At 46.2% G+C, this 19,398-nt stretch overlaps 1 protein-coding gene across 3 annotated transcripts in view; it reads right to left on the bottom strand.

The window, feature by feature from the left end:
* RBBP6 (RB binding protein 6, ubiquitin ligase) overlaps positions 1–19,398 on the bottom strand; it is a 726,265-nt gene that overhangs the window by 3,278 nt on the left and 703,589 nt on the right. For all 3 annotated transcript variants that reach the window (XM_069647373.1, XM_069647374.1, XM_069647376.1), the window contains one exon: positions 2,442–4,307. In XM_069647373.1, coding sequence (XP_069503474.1) covers positions 2,442–4,307 — 1,866 coding nt within the window. The remainder of the gene's footprint in view (positions 1–2,441; positions 4,308–19,398) is intronic.

Genomic DNA, 19,398 nt, shown 5'->3' with positions numbered 1-19,398 from the left:
ATGGGCTTCCACCTCCTCCTGATCTTCTGTGAAGAGGTCTACCTTCTCTATGACTTGTGGCTGCGTATCATGTGCACAAAACCGCTAACCCCCAATGCAGATCTCGATGATCCTTTCTTTTTCCTCTTTGCCATGTCTTTCAGCACCATGTTTTACGAGAATTTAGAGGCCAATATATCGGCAATGTGGGTTTCATGGCCCTTGGACACCAGTTTTTTGACGCCATGCGTATGGGCCGTTTGCTCCACTGCACATTTTGGGGCTGTAGGCACAAGCACATCGTTGGATGCTGCATCACTCACAAAGTCACTCCTCTAGATGCCATGCTCTCTTCTCCTGGGCCTTTTTGGGTGTTCCTTTGCTGTGGGCGTGTGACTTTGTAAGAGTAGGACTTGTATGCCTCACCATACATGAAGTCTGTTGGCTGATCCCCGTTTCTGGAGAAAAAAAAACTCCCCACCCCTCCAAGGAACCCTCCACTCTTGACTTGAAGTCTTAAACATTGGTTCTGCCTCTTGAGATGCTATGGAAACATCGACTTTATCGGCTTCCATGGCATGTGCTGTCCAGCACTTATTTTCTGCTTTTCAGTTGCCAGAGTTTAACCTTTCTGCACGCATGGAAAGTCTCTACCACTTGCTCTAGTGATAAGTACAATTTTATACTGTCTATCGATTCAGGGGAATCTCGAATGAGACCTTGGACAGAATGTAATAATCTTTGTGACTGAGCCCCTTTCCTGCCTCGTTCTAGGGGCCACCAAGGGGGAAACAAAAGGGGCCAGGTGATTGAGGCCAAAATTTGCAAAATGCAACACAATTAAGTTTTAAATTTTTCTCATGACCTGTCCTTTTCACCAGGCAGTGAAACTCTGCTGCTGCTTGTTTGCAGTTATTATTCTGTACCTCTAGTGTTTTAATGAACTGGTTCGATGGCAGAAATGAAACAAGCTCAGAGTGACGATTTGGGGCAGTGAGAGCGGTACACATTAAGGATAGCCTGTACAATAAATACAAGGGTAATGTGACAGAAACGGCCCTCTCACCTCCCATCTTTTAGTATCATTAAACACATTGTATTACCCTGGACCAGCAACTAGATGGAAACGCATGTACAGCATGTGAATCTAAAACTGATTTACATGTGCTAGAAATAGCAATATAGAAGTGCACTTTGTTCCATAAATGTGTTCCTTCATATGCCTGCTCAACTGAACAACATTATGCAGGTCTCTCCGGTTATCATTACAGTGACGGTTTAGTGTTCTTCACAACACTTTATTTACTGGGAACCTACCTACCCCACATAAAGCAACTGCTTTACCCCCCTAATCAGCCAATTCCTACTCACTGAATCGCTAGTGTGTGATTTTGTGGGAATTGAAGTTAGGCCAAAGACTCAGCCTCGGGGTTCTCTTGTATTGACAAATGAGGAACTGCCAGGAAGAGGGAGGAGAGTTGTTCAGTCTTCTAGGCCTGCTCTGTGCAGACACCCAAGGACACACAAGTAGTCTTGAGATGTGTAGAAGAGGAAGGGGAACAAGTGCAACTGCAGGGAGAGCCAAAGAAGGCAGATATGGGGGTAAAATAAAGTGGTGGTGTGCCGGAGCAGAGGCATGTGGAGGGTTACCCCCACACATTCAGAAATGTGAAACTTGTGGGTTGGGGGAGGTGATTGCTAAGGGGCAGCTAAAGGAGTATACATATGGGGGAGGGGCAGGGAGAGGGCAGACGAGGCAGCCGAATCTGTGTGGTTGGGCCAGAAGTGGTATTTAAACGGGTAATGGGACTTGACGAGCACGATTCAGGCAGCAGGTACTTCGCAGAAGGAGTATGGGCAAAGATTAATAGATTCACACAAACATAATAATGGTAGGTGGAGGAACTGTCAGGTAAGATTGAATTCACAATCACACACACAAGCATGGTTTCATGTTATATTGGAAAGTCTATGAACTCAGGTGGCTATTGTTGTGCCCCTCTCCTAATACCCACGGGTAGTGCGGATCACACCTCTCGTTTCCTGAGGGCATTTATCGTGGCAGCTGTCACTTTCAATTAAATGAGGGTGACTCCACACCATGAATACAGGATTTGCAAAATACTAATGGCGATCTGATTTTGAAGCAGAAGTCTGGATGAATGGTCTGAAAGTAATCTGGAAAATTGTGTGTGTGTGGAATTTGTATGTGGAGGTACATAGCCAGACACACAATGCTATGAATGAGTAGTACAGTCTGACATTTTTTTTAAACCACTTAAGAAAACATCTCTTGTTCTGTTCGATTAACTATTTGAGTCAGCTGTTTCTTATACAGACACACAGATGAAGTAACCTAATGAGCAAGTGTTGAAAGGGCATGCAAAATAAGTCATGGGTGCCCCAATGCATCACATCCAATTTATCAATCATTTAAAAGTTAAATACTTGGTGACTCTTACCTTGTATAATCTACGAGAGTGGATCCAAAACCATCTGCAGCTGTTACTTTACGCCTCATTTTACTCTTTACTTTCTCTGGTTTGACTTTGATAGAGATTTCAGATTTCTCACTGATTTCATCAGCAGCTGCAACATTTTCCACACTAACAATTTTCTTTCCTGTTTCACGGTTTAGCTTAATTTTTTTAGCTGGCGCATTCACAGAGATGGGTTTCTCTTCTTCCAAGCTATTTGGGGGATTTTCACTGCTTGTTTCTAATTTTACGTTTGGTGGGGGCTTAATCATTTCATCAGCAGCAGTCTCCGTTTTAGGGACTTTCAGAGGAGAATTTGTTTCCTTTTCGACTACTTTTGCCTCTGCTTTCCTTTTTCTTTTTTCTGACTTGGCTTCCAGAGTCTTAACCTTTTCTGGCTTGGGGTCTACAGACTTGATTTTGTCCATCTTATGATCAGCAGATTTGCTTTTATCCAGTTTGGGATCCACAGATTTGGTTTTGTCTACCCTAGATTCAACAGACTTACTTTTCTCTGATGATTTTTTGGACTTCTCGTCTTTGTCCAAGGTCTTTTCTGTTTTTGCTTCTTTAGAATGCTCTTTTGCTACATTTTCCTCTTTCGCCGGTTTTGTATCCTGGTTGTCGTTTGATGTTTTAGGATGACCTTTTCGAGGTACTGCTATTCCCTTCTCATCTATGTGTAATGATGGTAGTTTGAGAGTTTCACTTTTTTGGTACTCCTCTTTTGACTTTTTCAAAGGAGGTTCAGCGCATGGAGATTTTTCAGAGCCAACTTCTGTGTTCTTTTCTGGAGTTAATTTATGCAATTTAACAGCACTCTCTTTCTTAGGAGTGTTCCCATCAGCCTTACGTTTTGTCTTATCAGCTTTTGCCTTGATTTTCTCTTTCTTTTCCTTTTCGGAGTTTGCTTTAAAAGCAATAGATTCTGCCTCCATGGGTTCGTCTCTCACAGGTGTTGCATCATTTTTGCTTTGAGGGAAGAAAAGAGAATCACTCTTTCCTTCATCACCAGTAGGATCTCTGAGTTTTCTCGATGATTCGGGCAGATCTGTGCCACTGTCCATGCCCTTCCTCCTCTTTCTATGCTTTTTGTGCCTATTAACTCTCCCATCTCCAGAGGGATTCTCAACTTCCTCCTCCTTTAATTTCCTAATCTCTTTGACAGGATGGTTGTCTCTGTTCAGAGGTTTTTCTTGATAATTTCCACCAATATTCCGACTTCGGTGAGGTTGGGCTGTGGGATAATCGTCTCTGCGGCGATTGTAGGGGGAATTGTCTCTTCTGGATGGTGGCAGAGGAAAGCGATTTGGTGAATAGTTTTCCCTATTGCCAGGAGATCTTGGTCTGGGCTGGGGACAGGGTAAAACACCTTTGTAGTCTTTGTAGTACTTATCATACCATTCTCTGTAATTCCTCTCCCATTCTCTGAATCTCTCCTTTTCTGAGGCATCTCTAAACTCAGTCTGCCTGCCACTGAATGCTTTCAAATCATATGGGGGAGCTTCCCTGTAGCGATTTAAATAATCCCTCTCATCTTCTGCTTGAGGAATAACACGTTTATTAGGTGAGGGAACTCTATGAGAGGGTGATCTAGATCGTGACCGGTATCTTCTGTACGGGGGTGTTCTTGATCGTGAACGATGATATCCATGAGACCTGGATCTAGAGCGGTAAGTCCGACTTTTCGCCCGGACATTCCTCTGGTATGGTGGTGATCTTGAAAAGGACCGAGAGCGGGAACGGCTGAAGGAGCGAGAGTAAGAACGTGAGCGCGTTGAACCAGATCTCGATTTGGAGTAGGAATAGGAACTTTTAGAGTACGATGAGCCACTATACGGAGATTTGGATCTTTAAGAAAAAAAAAAGGAAAGTACATTTTAAGGAAGTGCCACATAAAAAGTCAACCCAACTACATTTCCATTACAGTTTTTCAAGGATTGCTTTCCCTCTTCTGGATAAAGAGAATAATAAACTGGTACTATTATTATTTAGATACTGAACATAACGAACCAAAAATCCTGCTAGGCTGACCTACTCTAGAACAACCAGATGAATATTAGAGACTGCAACACATCCTTTGGAGAGAAAAAAAACACAGGTTTAATATTTGATACATACATATGTATTCAGTATATATAGCAGAAGTGTAAAAAAAGTTACTTACCTGAAAAATACTTCTTTGATGCAAGCATTTTCAATAAAATCAGATGCTTGTACTATCCATTTCCACCGAGGAGAGAAATTTGCAACACTTATATGTACAAAAATACTCGTTTACCTTTTGTACATCATCCCTTTGAGACTGAAAAGTTTTAGTTTGCAAGCAGCAAATTAGTGAAAGTTACTCATCATAGTAATTACTATATTCGCACCCGGGAAAGGCATTCTGATCAATCGGAATCTGCCTTTCCCGGGCACTATTCTGCATTCACTGCATGCAGCGGTTCACAAAAAAAAAAACCAAAGAAAAAAATCGTACCTGCCGCCATTTGAATTAAAAAAGGAACAAGGTCCCCTTTTCGGATGACGGCAGACATTTTGGAACAGGTTTTCCATGTCGCTGTCATCCAAAAAGGGGTCTAGCCCTTTTTATATTTTTATGGCGGCCATTTTGTTGTCAATTCTTTCCATTCCAACGGGAGATGGGCTCACGCAGAGCTCATCTCCCGTTGGAAGAGAAAACAATTTAAAACTATTTGCACCCCGGGAAATCACAGGGTGAGAATGGCTTTCATGCCCCAGCTGGGGAGTGGACACAGGGTTTAACTTTGTAGGCACGAAAGAAGCCTGGGCTGGCGGGCCATTAAACCGTCATTCTGTTCATCCACTTAATCAAAAGAATGGGATGCCACCTTACAAAATGGATTAAGGCGCAGATGTCCTAGAAGTTTATAACGTACCATAGAATCCTATGAGTGATAGTTTTTCATAACAAGCACTGCCACGCTGCTCCCCTCCAGTTCCTCTGATAGACTCAAAATCTACGCCCTTATAGGAATATCATTTTTAACAAACAGGAAATAGGTGACTGGATGGATGACAGATTGTATGACGTAAGAGCTAAAAACACAACAGTTACTTTGGTGATTTTCACTTATGTCTCTGCCCCTTCAGTCCTACCAATAGGAGGATTGCCAGAAATGTATTAAACCAGGACGGCAGCAATAAACTATGTCCATGTAAAAACGCAATCCATAACCAAAAACATTTCTTAGCATAGCCAGGCCAAACTGATCGTCAGCCCTGTGCGAACATCAAATGCACAATGCTTGCAAAAAAGTGTGAGTAGGTGCTGGAGCTGGAGAGTCTGTGGCGGCAGGGTTCCACTAATCTCAGACACTGATCCTGAAGGAGGTATATGGGGTATGCAACAAGTTACTTACCTGTAACTCTCGTTCTGCACCATGGGTTTTGCATGGATTCAAATGCTACGAATGTTCCCTGTCGTTAGGCTGGGAATCCGCTGTAAAAAGAATAGAAGTTTAACATTGAGCTAAAAATGTACAGCCTATTGCTATTACGTTGGGTTATACTGCCCCAACCAATGACACTCGTCCTCCTTAGATCCACCTCTGGTGGCCCTTTTCAGGTTTGTTCACACACGTAAAGTGGCAGTAAGGACACAAGAAGAGCTGCAGAGGGAGGAGGGAGGGTTTGCATGGAAATCCATGCAAGACCCATGCTGGAGAACAAGAGTTACCTGTAACTCTTGTTCTCCAGCATGGGTCTTGCATGGATTCACATGCTATGAAAAAGATTAAACAGCAGTTGATATGCACAACCACGGGAGGTGGCAAGGCTCAATAGAAGCAATAAAATTAACCCATGAACACATTCATCTCAAGAAAACAGGTTGCGAAGCACTGCTTGTCTGACACAAGACTCCTCCCTGGAATCCCTGTCGACAGAATTTCGTGAAGGTGTGAGTAGACCCCCACATAAGAGCCCTGCAGCTATCCAGCAGGGGAGCACCAGAGAAGAACGCTGTTGAAGATGCGATTGCTCTAGTGGAATGAGCCTTTGGTCTGCCTGGAAACGGCCTGCTTGCCAGGTGATGGCAATGCATGAAGCAGCCGGGAAGCCATCTGTGGATGAACGCTTTAGACAGGGCCTTCCGATGACCCAGAGGTCCAAAGTTCAGAAACAGTTGAGAAGTCTTCTGAATATCCTTTGTGCGGGCAACATAGAATTTCAAGGCACGCGCCACATTCAGCAAATGCAAAGACCTCTCAGCAGTTCCAGAGGGGTTCGCAAAGAAAACTGGCAGTACTAAAGTCTTGTTTAAATGTTCTGACGGGACCTTGGGCATAAAGGAAGGACGAGCCCTTAGAACCACTTTTGCTGGGTGTAATGATAAAAACAGAGACTTGCAAGAGTGCCTGTATCTCACCAACACTCCTGGCCAAGCTGATAGCCATGGGAAAAACAGTTTTCCAAGAAAGAAACTTCAAGGGAGTCTGATGCAGAGGTTCAAACGGCAGCCCAATGAGCTTGGAGAGTACCACATTAAGGCCCCATGCAGCAGCAGGAGCCTTCCCTGGTGGAAAAGTCCTGAATAGGCCCTTGAGCAACTCTTTGACAAGCGTATGCGACCACAGCGAGAGCTTGCCCGGTGTCCGGGTGTACCTGCAGATGGCGGCCAGGTGTACATTGGTCGGTGCATGTGCAAGGCCAGCCTTGGCAAGCGAGAGCAAGTAAGGAAGAAGCTGTGGTGCCATAATGCGCCATGGAGAGATTGTCTCTGACCAGCACAATACTGTAAAACGCATACACTTCTGCTTGTAACAGGCAAGTGTAGATGGGGCCCTGGCCTTAGCCAGAACGTTCTTTTATCGAAGGACAGCAAGTAGTGTCCATAATCTAGGCCTGCAGAAGCCAGGCCACTAGTCTCAGAGATGCTAGATTGTGGTAAAGGATGGATCCTCCTTCCCAGGAGAGCAGATCTAGGAGAGGAGGCAGTCTGAATGCTGGTGCCATCGAAAAGGTGGAGGAGATCGGGTACCAGATATGCCTGGGCCACACCAGTGCAATTAGGATCTTCTTGCAGCAGTACAGTTTGAGTGCGTTGATCACACGTAGCAACAACAGTATCAGCGGGAATGCATATAGGAACCAGCCTTCCCATGAGATCGAGAAGGTGTTCGCCAGTCTCTTTGCTTGAGAGAACCTGCTTGCACTTGGTGTTGGCCGGTGTAGTGAACAGGCTGATCTGAGGTATGCCCCATTTGCTGAAAAGCTTGCTGGAGCTTCCACTCGTGGCAGGACCACAGCTCCCAGCTGAGTGTCTGCAATGGTGTTTTGAACACCCGCCAGGTGGAACGGGGCGAGGAACATCAGGTGAGCAATGGCCCAGCGCCATAGGTTCTTTGCTACTAGAGAGGATGGGCGACCTCGTTCCGCCCTGCTTCTTGATTTAATACATGGTGGTCCTGCTGTCTGAAGACCCTGACCGCCTTTCCCAAGAGCTGACGCTTGAAAGACTTGAGGGCCCAGAAAACTGCCCACAGTTCCAGCACGTTGATATGCAACGCCTTTTCCTCTGGGAGCCATAGACTTCTGGCAGATAGCCACCCATTGCGTGCGCCCCAAGCTTCCATCGAGGCGTCGTTCCTGACACTCTCCTGATGCGCAGGGGTCCCGAATGGGGCACACTGTGAGGGCAAATGGTCCATCAGTGCAGGGTTTGCCGGAAAACGTGATTGAGGGCTATCATGTTGGTCCATGTACTGGAGATCTGCTTCCACCTGGCGTTCAGGAACTCCTGAAGCAACCTCATTTGCAGCCTGCAATGAGGGGCCAAATGGATGCACAAGGACATCATCCCTAACAGTAGCAATGGTGGCTGACGACAGCCATTGGACCTTCCCATGGATGATTTTTATTTTTTCCTCTGGGGGGGGCCGCAAGGCATGTGACTGTTGAGTCGGGCCCCCAAGAACAGGGAGTATTGGGACGGCACCATGCAGGATATGGTATAGTTTATGGAGAATACAAGAGAGTCTGGAACGTATCTGCAGTATGTTGCACTGCCTGGGTATGAGGGTGAGAACGGACCAACCAATCGTCCAGGTAGTGGTAGACATACACTCCCCTCGGATGAAGGAACGCCACCACTGGGTCTAGGCATTTGGTTCACACCCTCAGGGCTGATTTGAGGCCGAGGGGTAACGCCTTGAACTTGTAATGTCTTCTTTGGACGACGAACTGTACGAACCTCTGATGTGTTGTGTGAATGGAGATGTCCAAGTACGCATCACCCAAGTACAGCATCGCCAGGAAATCTCTCTCCTCCAGTTGGCCGACTATGTGCTGTAGTATGAGGATCCTGAATTTTTGGGACTTCACAAATTTGTTGGGCTTCCACCTGACTTCTTGCAAACCATAAAGTATCTGGAATACACCCCAGAGGTGCAGAGGGACGGGTTCCATTGCCCCTTTCAGCAGCATGGCCTGAACCCCTTTGATGAGTTGTGCTCCATGCTGTTCTAACCTTAGCACTGGGGGAATACAGGGCCACTTGTCCTGAAACTCTAGGGAGTGTCCCTGCTCAATGACGTTGAGCACCCATTTGTCTGTGGAGATGTTGTGCCACATGTTGACAGACAGCCGGACTCCCACTGGGGTGATGGAGTGGAAGCCCGAGGGCTGGGCCTGGTCAGGCTTTCTTAAGAGTCTGCATCCTGGTCGTTTGCGGACAACGCTGCATGCCTCTCCTATAGGCCTGGGAGCAGCCTCCATACGCCTCCTGCGCAGTGTAGTGGGAGGGCTGATGTTAGGAAGAGCTGAGCACCTTAGAAGTTCAGGAGACCTTCCCCCTTCTGGGAGCGAAAGCTCTGCTTCCTGTGTTGCTGCGTGCCCAGAGAGTGTGCCGTCTCTGTGTGAGTCTTGAAAGCAAGAACAAACTTGTCCACCGCCTTGCCAAAAAGGTTTTCCCCATCGAAAGGCATGTCTACAACCTTGGCTTTGACGTCCTGTAAAGTTTGTGGCCCTAAGCTAAAAACTTGAAGGTGTAAGGCGACCTCGTTGCCCATACGTCAGAAACTGGAGTCGGGAATGACTAGGACGACCGCTATTGCATGGTCAGATGCAACTTCCCCCTCTTGAAATATGGCCATGGTCTCCGCTTTATCATCTGGCAAGGAAACAAGGATGGGCCCCAACTTGTACCAGTGTTCTCTGTCGTAACGTGCAAGGATGGCTAGGGCATTGGCGGAAGAAATATAGGGTTCCTGGATACGACTCATAAATGGCTCAAAGGCCATCTGATGCTGGACTCCGTAGTCTTGGCTGCTGCGAGGAAGAGGTTGACAAATCCATCCTCCTCTTGCTCAGTTCCTCCTGACCTGAATAAGAGATAGCTTGATGAGGCTTGAGGGGGCTCTTCTTTTCGGCTTCTGACATGACGCCCAAACTAGGCCCAAAACTCGGTCTGCAGCCTCACACAACGCAACGATCCGACGGATGGTGGGATAGAAATCGGCAACAGATCTGTGCTGCTGAGAAGTAACAACGGTGATGGATAGAAGACATTTGTAAGAAAAAACGGAACAAAAGTAGACAAGAAATTTGAAGAAATCGAGAAGCGTATCTCGAGGACTCCCAACATGAAAACGTAGTAAAAATCTGGAGATGGCCACAAGAGGTAGAGCTAAGGAGAATGGGTGTCATTGGTTGGGGCTGTATGACCCAAAGTAAAACAGCCAGCAATCCATTTAAATAAAAATGTAAATGTTCGTTTGTTCAAAATCTTAAATCTCCGAAAGTTCTTCACCGATGGCTTTGAAATTTTGACACAACGTTGCATTCGAATATTCGCGTGTTTCTATATAACTACTATACATAGATGTCACAGCTGTGACAGATAAAAATATGCTTTTTCTGAAAAACAGCTCCATTTGTTGGACGTAAAAGCAACACACGCTATACTAAATATTTTACGATTCCATTTCAATGTTTCCGATTTAGAATGGCTCAAATACATGCCGAGGAAGCAGAAGAGCGGCGTGCAGCCAGATTTCAGGATGCACGTTGCGAGCATTGTGATCGCGTTCTGCAGCTTCAGATCTGCTTCGTTCTCAACAGAATGAACGCGACAGGCTGAGAGTGGCTGAAAGATGTCAACGAGAAACAGCAGATCAGCGTCAAACACGACTCCGTGCTCAGCAATCACTCGATTACAATCGCCTTGCATTCCGGTACAACCCAGCCGATTATAGTTTGAGCCGGCATGTTCTCATCGGCACCATGACTCAAGTGTGTCCTTATTGCAAGGCTCTAAAATTTAATGGAGAAACGAAAGGAATGTTTTGCGCCGCCGGGAAAATGAAACTGCCTCAACTTGGAGAACCGCCAGAGCCATTAAAAACTACCCACAAGCATTGTGAAATTAGACATTATAAATGTGCGCTTTCTCTTTTCTTTCTTTTACATTTAACCAGACAGCCACAGCAACGCGTGGCCGGGGACAGCTAGTAGGCTATACAATCGACAATGCCGTTTTTAGCTTTAAGCTAAACTGCTTTATTTTCCTCAGGATTTTCTCTTGGTAGGTGTGGAGAGTGATTTTGACACCGACCAACCCAGGTCTGTCAGGGTTGTCACCTGTCTGGTTTGCCTGTTAGCGTCCCTGGGTAGGGAAATTGTGGTTAGAAAAGGTAATTTGTGTTTTGCTGTCTGTCATTTTTCCTATTAGGCCTTAACTTTCCCATTTCAGACCGTGGATTCAAACCCAAGCCAAGATGGTGGACAAGGGCAGTGACCTGATTGGTTGGAGTGTTGACAGGGGCAGTTGGAAGCTCTGTCAACTGCCTTTCATTGTCAGAATCACAGCTGAGTAGGTGGTGTTTCAGGATTTCCCGGTTATTAGGCCTTTCCAAAGGCCTGACAGTATATTGAACTCTGTCTTCAAGCAAGAAAGGGCAAGTCAAGTCATTTACAGAGAAGAGATCAGAAAAAGAAGCTAAGTAAAAAGATTCTTGTCATGACAAACCTGAAGTGTTGCTTTCAACTTTAAATCTTCACCTGCTTTAAAACGTTTTGCTAAATAGTCTCTTGCAGCCTTGTGTAACTGTATTCTTGTGGGCTGACTATGAAAACCATTGACTGTTTAAAACTGTAAATGCGGCTCGCTCGTATTCTTCAGCTCGTGTCTCTTTGTATTGCGTTTTCAGGAATTTAATTATTTTGTTGCTGTTCCCTCCAATCGCTTGGTTTTTCTTAGTGCAGCTTTATTCTGTGAGTTACAACAGATGCGGGCGGGTGTTCGTTTTCCACCAGTCTGTTTTGAAGTAATTAGTTGTGCTCTGAATAGCAGAGGAATCAAACGCTTGTCAGAGTAATTTATTGCACACATTTTCTTTTTCTATCGCGCGCATGCATGTTTAGACTTGGCAAGCAGCTGATTCACTGGCATTCGTTTTAGAGCCCAGTGATTAGTCAGCTGAATCTTGTTGACATTTTAATACAAGGATTCAGCGTAAAGCAGTGACAGGATAAAAAAAAATCGTATTTCTATGATGAGCCAGGAGACTGCATGGAGGAAACAGTGAGCTTTCATACATTGAACACAAGTTTGCAAATAATCTATTTTCGGACTCAGTAAAGAAACCAAATTCAGTCAATGATAAACTGTGCATAGTCTTCTGAGTCGAGAGTCAACACTCAATTTGAAATGTGAACTGAGTGATACTGTAAAAGAATATAGTAATGAGTCAAAATTGAACTGTGTGCCAGCATAAGTTTAAAAATCAACATCATTGAACAAAGTTCAAAGAAAAAACCCTCAAGGGGCGAACAGGTAACAGAGTGTTTAAGGTGCATTGTTAGACAGGGATTTAACATAGTGAACTGTTTGCTTATGCAAGTTTATATTTCATTTGTCTTTGCTGCAGATTTCCTGAGGTTCCACATACCAGTGAAACTGTTCCAGTTTTTTATGTTATCCACTTTCTCCTTTCCCCTAGGGGTGTTAGATGTTTAACTGTATTTGTTAGGGTTGAGCACCTCACACCTTTGGTGGGTCTGTCGGGGTTCAGCAGCTTCCGTGGACATCAAGCAAGACTCAGCCTGACAGAGGCACGCATCGACTTTCTCTCCTATAAGGCCTTGTTCGCCATTGATTGGCAAGAGCCACACTCGAGAATGTCATGGGCCTCGCCAAGGACACAGAGAAAAATTCTGTGTGGATCCATGAATGACAACTTCGAGCACAGTCCGCACACCTCTTGAAGGCTGTTTACAAGTGTAGACAATGTGAAAGAATCACAAAATGTGTAAAGAACTCTATGCTCTGAAGTGACTTGAACCATTCAGAGATCATTCTGGGGATGTGGCAAAACGGTATGGAGGTAACAGGGAGCGATGTGTGCTATTTATTCTATCATCAATGTAATGTCCGGACTTGGGAATGGAAACTGTTGAGGTACATAGACAGCGATGCTGCACGGCGCCCCTTGCTGTTGATTTTATTTTATGAGAACTGTAAAGCAGGAAACTAATATCAAAAATGAGAAATCCATGGGTGGACACAATCCATTAGAATGATGTAATTACAGGAGTGACCCAAATGGCAGACTTGCACATTTCAATGATAGAAATGTGTTTCAGGAAAACCACTGATGCAGGCTTGGCACTAGTGGAATGTGCCTGGAGCCTCTACAAAATATACCCCCCTTTCACTGCATACAATTTGGAGAAACATGATGAAATCTAGATAGCAATAAAAGCCTTTGCGGCTCGGGTGCAACATACCATAAGTTACTAAGAGAAGGTCTGAGCCTCAAAAAAATATTGTCTGATTTATGTACAACTTGAGAGTCCTTGACACATCTAAGTTATGCAGGGTCTTCTTATTTGAATGAGGTATTGGAAAGTAATACCTGAATATTACTCTAGAGGTTACTATTGAAGTCTGTAACCATTTTGGTAAGGCAGGGCAGAAGAGTCAGCAAGACTAACTTGTCTTAATGAAAAGCCAGGTAAGGCTGCTTTGAGACAGACCATGAAGCTATCCAATCCGCCTAGCGTAGGTTATAGCAACCGAAAGGCAATTTTTCATGTAAGACCACCATTGGCTCAAATGTTTTGTTCATGATAGTTGCGAAGACCAAGTAGGCTCTCCGAAGGGAGGGTGAAGTCTCAACAAACCCTCAAATTGATGCTTAATTGCATCATTTGGTTAGGAGAAAGCCATCCTTTTTATTCAAGTATGCCCCAAATTTCAAATAAATAGTCTTTACAAGTGTCAACCAAAACACCTGTGGAATCCAGGTAAAAAACGAACAGAAAATCATCAATAGAGGCATTGATAGGATTAAAGCCATTTCCCAAAACCCAATTTCTGTAATCTCAACCATTTACTTTTGCATTGTCCCTTAGTAGTTTATGTTCTAGCTGCAGACTGATGAGGATTTCCCAAAACGTATAAACATGCTAATAAACTAGCTTTCAGGTACCATGCTTTCAAGTTCAGCAATGGTAGGGTGGGGGTGACGCACCCTCCCCTTCACTGGATCAAAACATACTGAACTTGTGGCAGGTGAATAGAAATGTCTGATCAAAGAATAGAAAGGTCCAAGAACTACACCCGGTCAGGCCAGAATCTGGTATTCACTTTATTAAAGTCACACATATAAACTATCAGGTCAAAATAAATACTTTGGGTTCAGATGGCATGTGATGGAATCCACCCATACCACTAAAATGTGACCTCTCCACCAAAAATAAAACTAGACCAATATTCTTTTGGCTTAACATGTTTCACTAAGGATTTACATATTGTAAGGTTACTTTAATTTGAGATGTGTGTATTTTGCAAGTAAACTATCAGAACTCTCAAGTTTCCAGTGGCCAGGCATGAGGAGGCTGCCCAGTCCCTTTTTTCCCCCCTCTGGATTCTGGGACTTGTATTTGTTTCTATCCCATTGGAAATTTAGGAAAACTGCAAGTCTCACAATTGCGAGCATAAACAGGACTGGGTCGCCGTCTCATGCGTGGCCATGGGAAACGTGAGCACTCTGGCTCCATCAGGTAGTATTATTGTAGAGTTTGAAATCCAAAATGTAAATATTTTTTTCATATATTTTCCTATCCAGCGTTCCCAGGTGAGACCCTCTAATCCACCTGGCCTTTTTAAAATCTTAGGCCTTATGTGCCCACAGGCCCCACGTGCTGCCTCGCGTCCCGTCTCACTCTCCTGCTCTTCCCCTCCCTCCGCCCACCTCCCACCACATCCTCCACCCTTGATTGGTTGCCTGTATTGGGCACTGTTGGTTAGTTTGCCACACTGTGGGAACACACCTTTTACTATCCGGCGTTAGCAGGTGAGACCCCCTGACCTTTTTTAAATCTTGGCCTCACTCTGATGTGGCCCCCAGGCCCCGCGTGGCTCCTCGCATCCCCGGCTCCCTCTCCTGCTCTTCCCCTCCCTCCGCCCGCCTCCTACCACTCCCCCCACCCATGATTGGTTAGTCCTCTGGCCTTAACGGTCCCTCCAAGGGCAGCCCTCTGCCCGGCATCCCCTGTGGCTAAGGGCCCAAGGCAAAGGGCGGCTCCAGATATGTCTGCAGGGGATGCAATTGAAGCCAGTGACCAACCGTTAACCAACAGCAACAACCAAAGTAAGTGTGGCATGGGTGGGGAGTAGAGCAATTACTCCAGAAATCCCTGCCACTCTACATTACCCTACCTCGGAACTGTGATTACTAGCATGTGCCACATTTAGATAAAGATTGATTAATGTTAGCCTCTAACCTCTAAGGTCATACTATTGTGAACACTATCCTGCATTGCATCTAGATAGGGCTGTGAATGTTGGCAAGTGCAACACCTAGATGGAACTGTGAATATTGGTATGTGCCACACTGGGTCAGAATTGTGAACACCAGCCTACGTCGCACCTAGATAAGACTGTGAATGCTAGCATGTACCACACTTAGACATTTATTTTTTAAAATATTAGTATGTGCCTCACTTGGACAGAATTTTTTTAACACTATCCCACATCACATCCACACTGCAGAACTCTCAAATCTAGGTTTTTCCTCCATCTCGTTCTATTATATGAATTTAGTCTTGTACTCAAATTACACTGCTAGGTGTTGGCCTCTTTTCTACTACAGAAGGGAATAGTTTCTTACCTGTAACTCCATTTCTCCAGCATTGGTGTCTTTCATGGATTCACATGCTTAGAATATTCCCTGTCGTCAGGCTGGGAATCCCCGGTACATTATATAGACCCTTTCCCGTAGGAAAACTTTTTCGAAGCTTATGCGTCCTATCCACCTCGTTTTGTATCATGCGTGCCCGCGCCGTCCAGATGCCATGATATAAATACAGGACCCGCCCCCGCGCTCCCTCAGATTTCGGCCCCCAAAGTAGTGGGGGAACCAGTTTGCATGGCCAGGGGAGGCAGGCGGGCGCATGTGAATCCATGAAAGATACCAATGCTGGAGAAATGGAGTTACAGGTAAGAAACTATTCCCTTCTCCAGCATTGGATCTTTCATGGATTCACATGCTTAGAATAGATTACATAGCAGTACCATCCCAAAGAGAGGAGGCGTGCATGCAAACTCACATACTTTCCTCACAATGCCAGTTCTCTATGGTCATGTACCCATCGGCAATAGTTAACATAGAGAACGAACAATATTCAATCATAATTGCAACCAGAACTAACCCCTCAACCGGGGCTTACCTTATTGGAATAGGTGTCGAAGCACCGCCTGTCCCATCCGAGTATCTTCGGCATGTTGTTGTGACAGGCAGTAATGGCGGGTAAAAGTGTGTGTAGCCGCCCAGGTAGCCGCCATGCAGATGTCCCCCAGAGGGACTCCAGACCACAGCGCCGTCGACGATGCCGCCGCTCTAGTGGAATGAGCTCTTGGGCGTCGCAAAAGAGGCTTCCCAGCCTTGGAATGGCAGTACGAAATGGTAGACGATACCCATCTTGACAGTCCTTGCTTTGAAATGGCTTTGCCTTTTGCACCCAGACCATAGGCCACGAACAATTGCCTCGTTTCCCTGAAAGGTTGCGTGCGATGAAGATAAAACTTGAGCCCTCTTCACGTCTAATGTGTGTAACGTGCGCTCTGCTCCCGAGCATGGCTCTGGAAAAAACGTAGGTAAGACAATAGAGGAATGTTTATGGAACACTGAAGGCGCCTTCGGTATGAACTGTGGGTTAGTGGCCAGGACCACCTTGTTCTTAAAAAATCTTAAGTATGGTGGGTCTACCATTAGAGCTTGGATTTCCGAAATACGTCGGGCTGAAGTGATGGCCACCAGGAAGGCCAATTTCCAGGACAAAAACTTTAGAGACGACGATGACATTGGTTCAAAAGGAGGTTTCATAAGAGACGCTAACACCAGATTGAGGCTCCACACCGGAGGAAATCTCTTCTCGGGAGGGAAGCTCCTGAACAACCCTTTAAGGAAGTGCTTAATCAGGCGGTCGCTGAATAATGGTGCGGAATGTCGTTGACGTGTAAACCTGGAGATGGCGGCCAGGTGTACTTTTATCGACGACACCGATAAGCCCTTTTGAGCTAAGAACAGCAAGTATGGAAGGAGCTGTTCCGGCATAATCAACTGCGGATCCAAACCTGGTTGATCCCCACACCACTGACAGAAACTCCTCCATTTGTACGAGTATGAAGTGTTTGTGGAAGGTGCTCTTGCCGCTTGCAGAATACGACGACACTCCTCCGGAATCGTTAGCTGGCCAAATTCGGCGAAGTCAGGAGCCAGGCCGTCAACTTGAGGCTGTCCGGGTCGTGATGCCAGATGATACCCTCCTGTCGAGACAGAAGGTTGGGGATCTTCCTGAACCTCATTGGCTCCGCCGCAGCCAAGTGCAGCAGGTCTGAGAACCACACCTGTCTGGCCCAATACGGGGCTACCAAAATCACCCGACATGGGTACTTGAGGATCCATTGCAACGTCCTCCGGATAAGAGGAAAAGGAGGGAATGCGTACAGGAATTTGTTCGTCCATGGGAAGGAGAACGCATACCCCAGTGAGCCCTGCTGAGGCCATCTGCTTGCGTACTGCGGGCATTTTCTGTTGTCCTTCGTCGCGAACAGATCGATGGAAGGATGTCCCCACTTCTTGAATACATGTTGTAGTTGCTGGTCGTTCAGCACCCATTCGTGAACCTCGTTCATTTCCCTGCTGAGGGCATCTGCCTCCACATTTCTCACGCCTGGTAGGTGGAACGCCAAGATTAGCATGTTGTGTTGCAGGGCCCAATGCCAGATTTTCTGTGCCTCTGTCGACAGGGACCTGGAACATGTTCCTCCTTGTTTCCTTAAGTAAAACATTGTAGTTGTGTTGTCCGTCATGACACGCACCACAGAGTCTCTCAGTTGAGGAAGAAAAGATTTTAGGGCCCACCGCACTGCTCTCAGTTCTAGCAGGTTGATATGCAGGGAGGACTCTTGTAACGACCACAGGCCTTGTACTTGTAACGTCTCCAGATGAGCTCCCCATCCGCTCAGTGATGCATCCGTCACCACCGTCTTCTGGAACACCGGTTCCAACAGAGGCATTCCTTTCGTTAGATGAGTAGAAACTCTCCACCAGCGGAGTGCTTGTACCAGTTGTTCGTCGATGACGAATCTGTCGGACCAGCGACCTTGGCTCTGCATCCAACGGTCCGCTAGAAATTCCTGGCACGGTCTCATAAACAGTCGGCAGTTGTTTATCAACGGAATGCAGGACGACATGGTCCCTAGCAGGGACATGTATTTGCGCACCGACACCCTGGTACCGCATTTCCATTCCGACGCCTTGCTTTGTAGCTTCTGTATTCTTTCGCTGGATGGTCTTACAAGGCCTGTGTGCGTATGAAACTCCGCTCCTAGAAAGACCAAGGTCCTCGAGGGCTCTACGGAGGACTTGCTGAAGTTTATCGCAAAATCCAGTTCCTGTAAAAGGGACATCGTGGCCCCCAGACTGTTGCGTGTGTTTTCCATGGACGAGCCTCTGACCAGCCAGTCGTCTAAATATGGATAGACATGGTGACCGTCCTTCCTTAAATGGGCCGCTATGGGGGCCAAGCACTTGGTGAACGTCCTGGGGGAGGACATGAGACCGAACGGGAGGACCTTGAACTGAAAATGCTTTTGGCCGACGACGAACCTTAAATATCTACTGTGTCGTGGACGTATTGGGATATGAAAATATGCGTCCTGAAGATCTAGCGACGACAGATAATCCATGGGTTGCACTGACCTGATAACCTCCTGGAGCTTTAGCATTTTGAATTTTGAGCCCTTTAGCCATTTGTTGAGTACCCTCAGGTCGAGAATGGGCCTCCATTTTCCATTCGGCTTCTTGACGACGAAGAACCGGGAATAAACCCCTTGTCCTTCCTGTGCCACAGGAACCCGTTCTACCGCTCCTTTTTGTAGCATAAGCGCCACCTCTTGTCTTAGAACTCGAAGGTGGGGCTGGGCCGAAAACACTGGCGGAAGACTCGGAGGCTTGTTTTTGAATTGCAGCGCATGACCCCATGCAAACCGTGTCCAGAACCCATCGATCTGTGGTGATGCATTTCCATTGGTCGATATGATGAGAGACTCGACCCCCCAGGACGTTCCGAAGGCCGTCATTGGTTGCTGGTTTGCTTGTCCTTCGTCGACGAGGGACCCGAGCCTCGTCGTCTGGAGGCTTGATAATCTCTGTCTCTACGTGCCGACTGGGATGCCCGTCTGTAGCCTTGTGAAGAGTATGAGGGCCTGTTAAATCCACGGTCCCTAGAGGCTCCAAAGCGGGAGTTTCCGGAGGCGCCCCTGAAGGGGCGAAAAGAGCGAAAACTTCTACCTGTCTGGAGGGCGCCAAGAGACCTAGCGGTATCCGTGTCTTCCTTCATCCCCTTCAAGGCTTCATCAACCTTATCTCCAAACAGATGTTCTCCTTCATATGGCATGTCTAGAACT

This window comes from Ambystoma mexicanum, chromosome 2q, assembly GCF_040938575.1.
Source record: "Ambystoma mexicanum isolate Mex_15411 chromosome 2q, UKY_AmexF1_1, whole genome shotgun sequence".
NCBI classification, from domain to species: Eukaryota; Metazoa; Chordata; class Amphibia; order Caudata; family Ambystomatidae; genus Ambystoma; species Ambystoma mexicanum.
The sequence above is the reverse complement of the archived record's forward strand: the minus strand, read 5'-3'. Positions and strand labels throughout refer to the sequence as shown.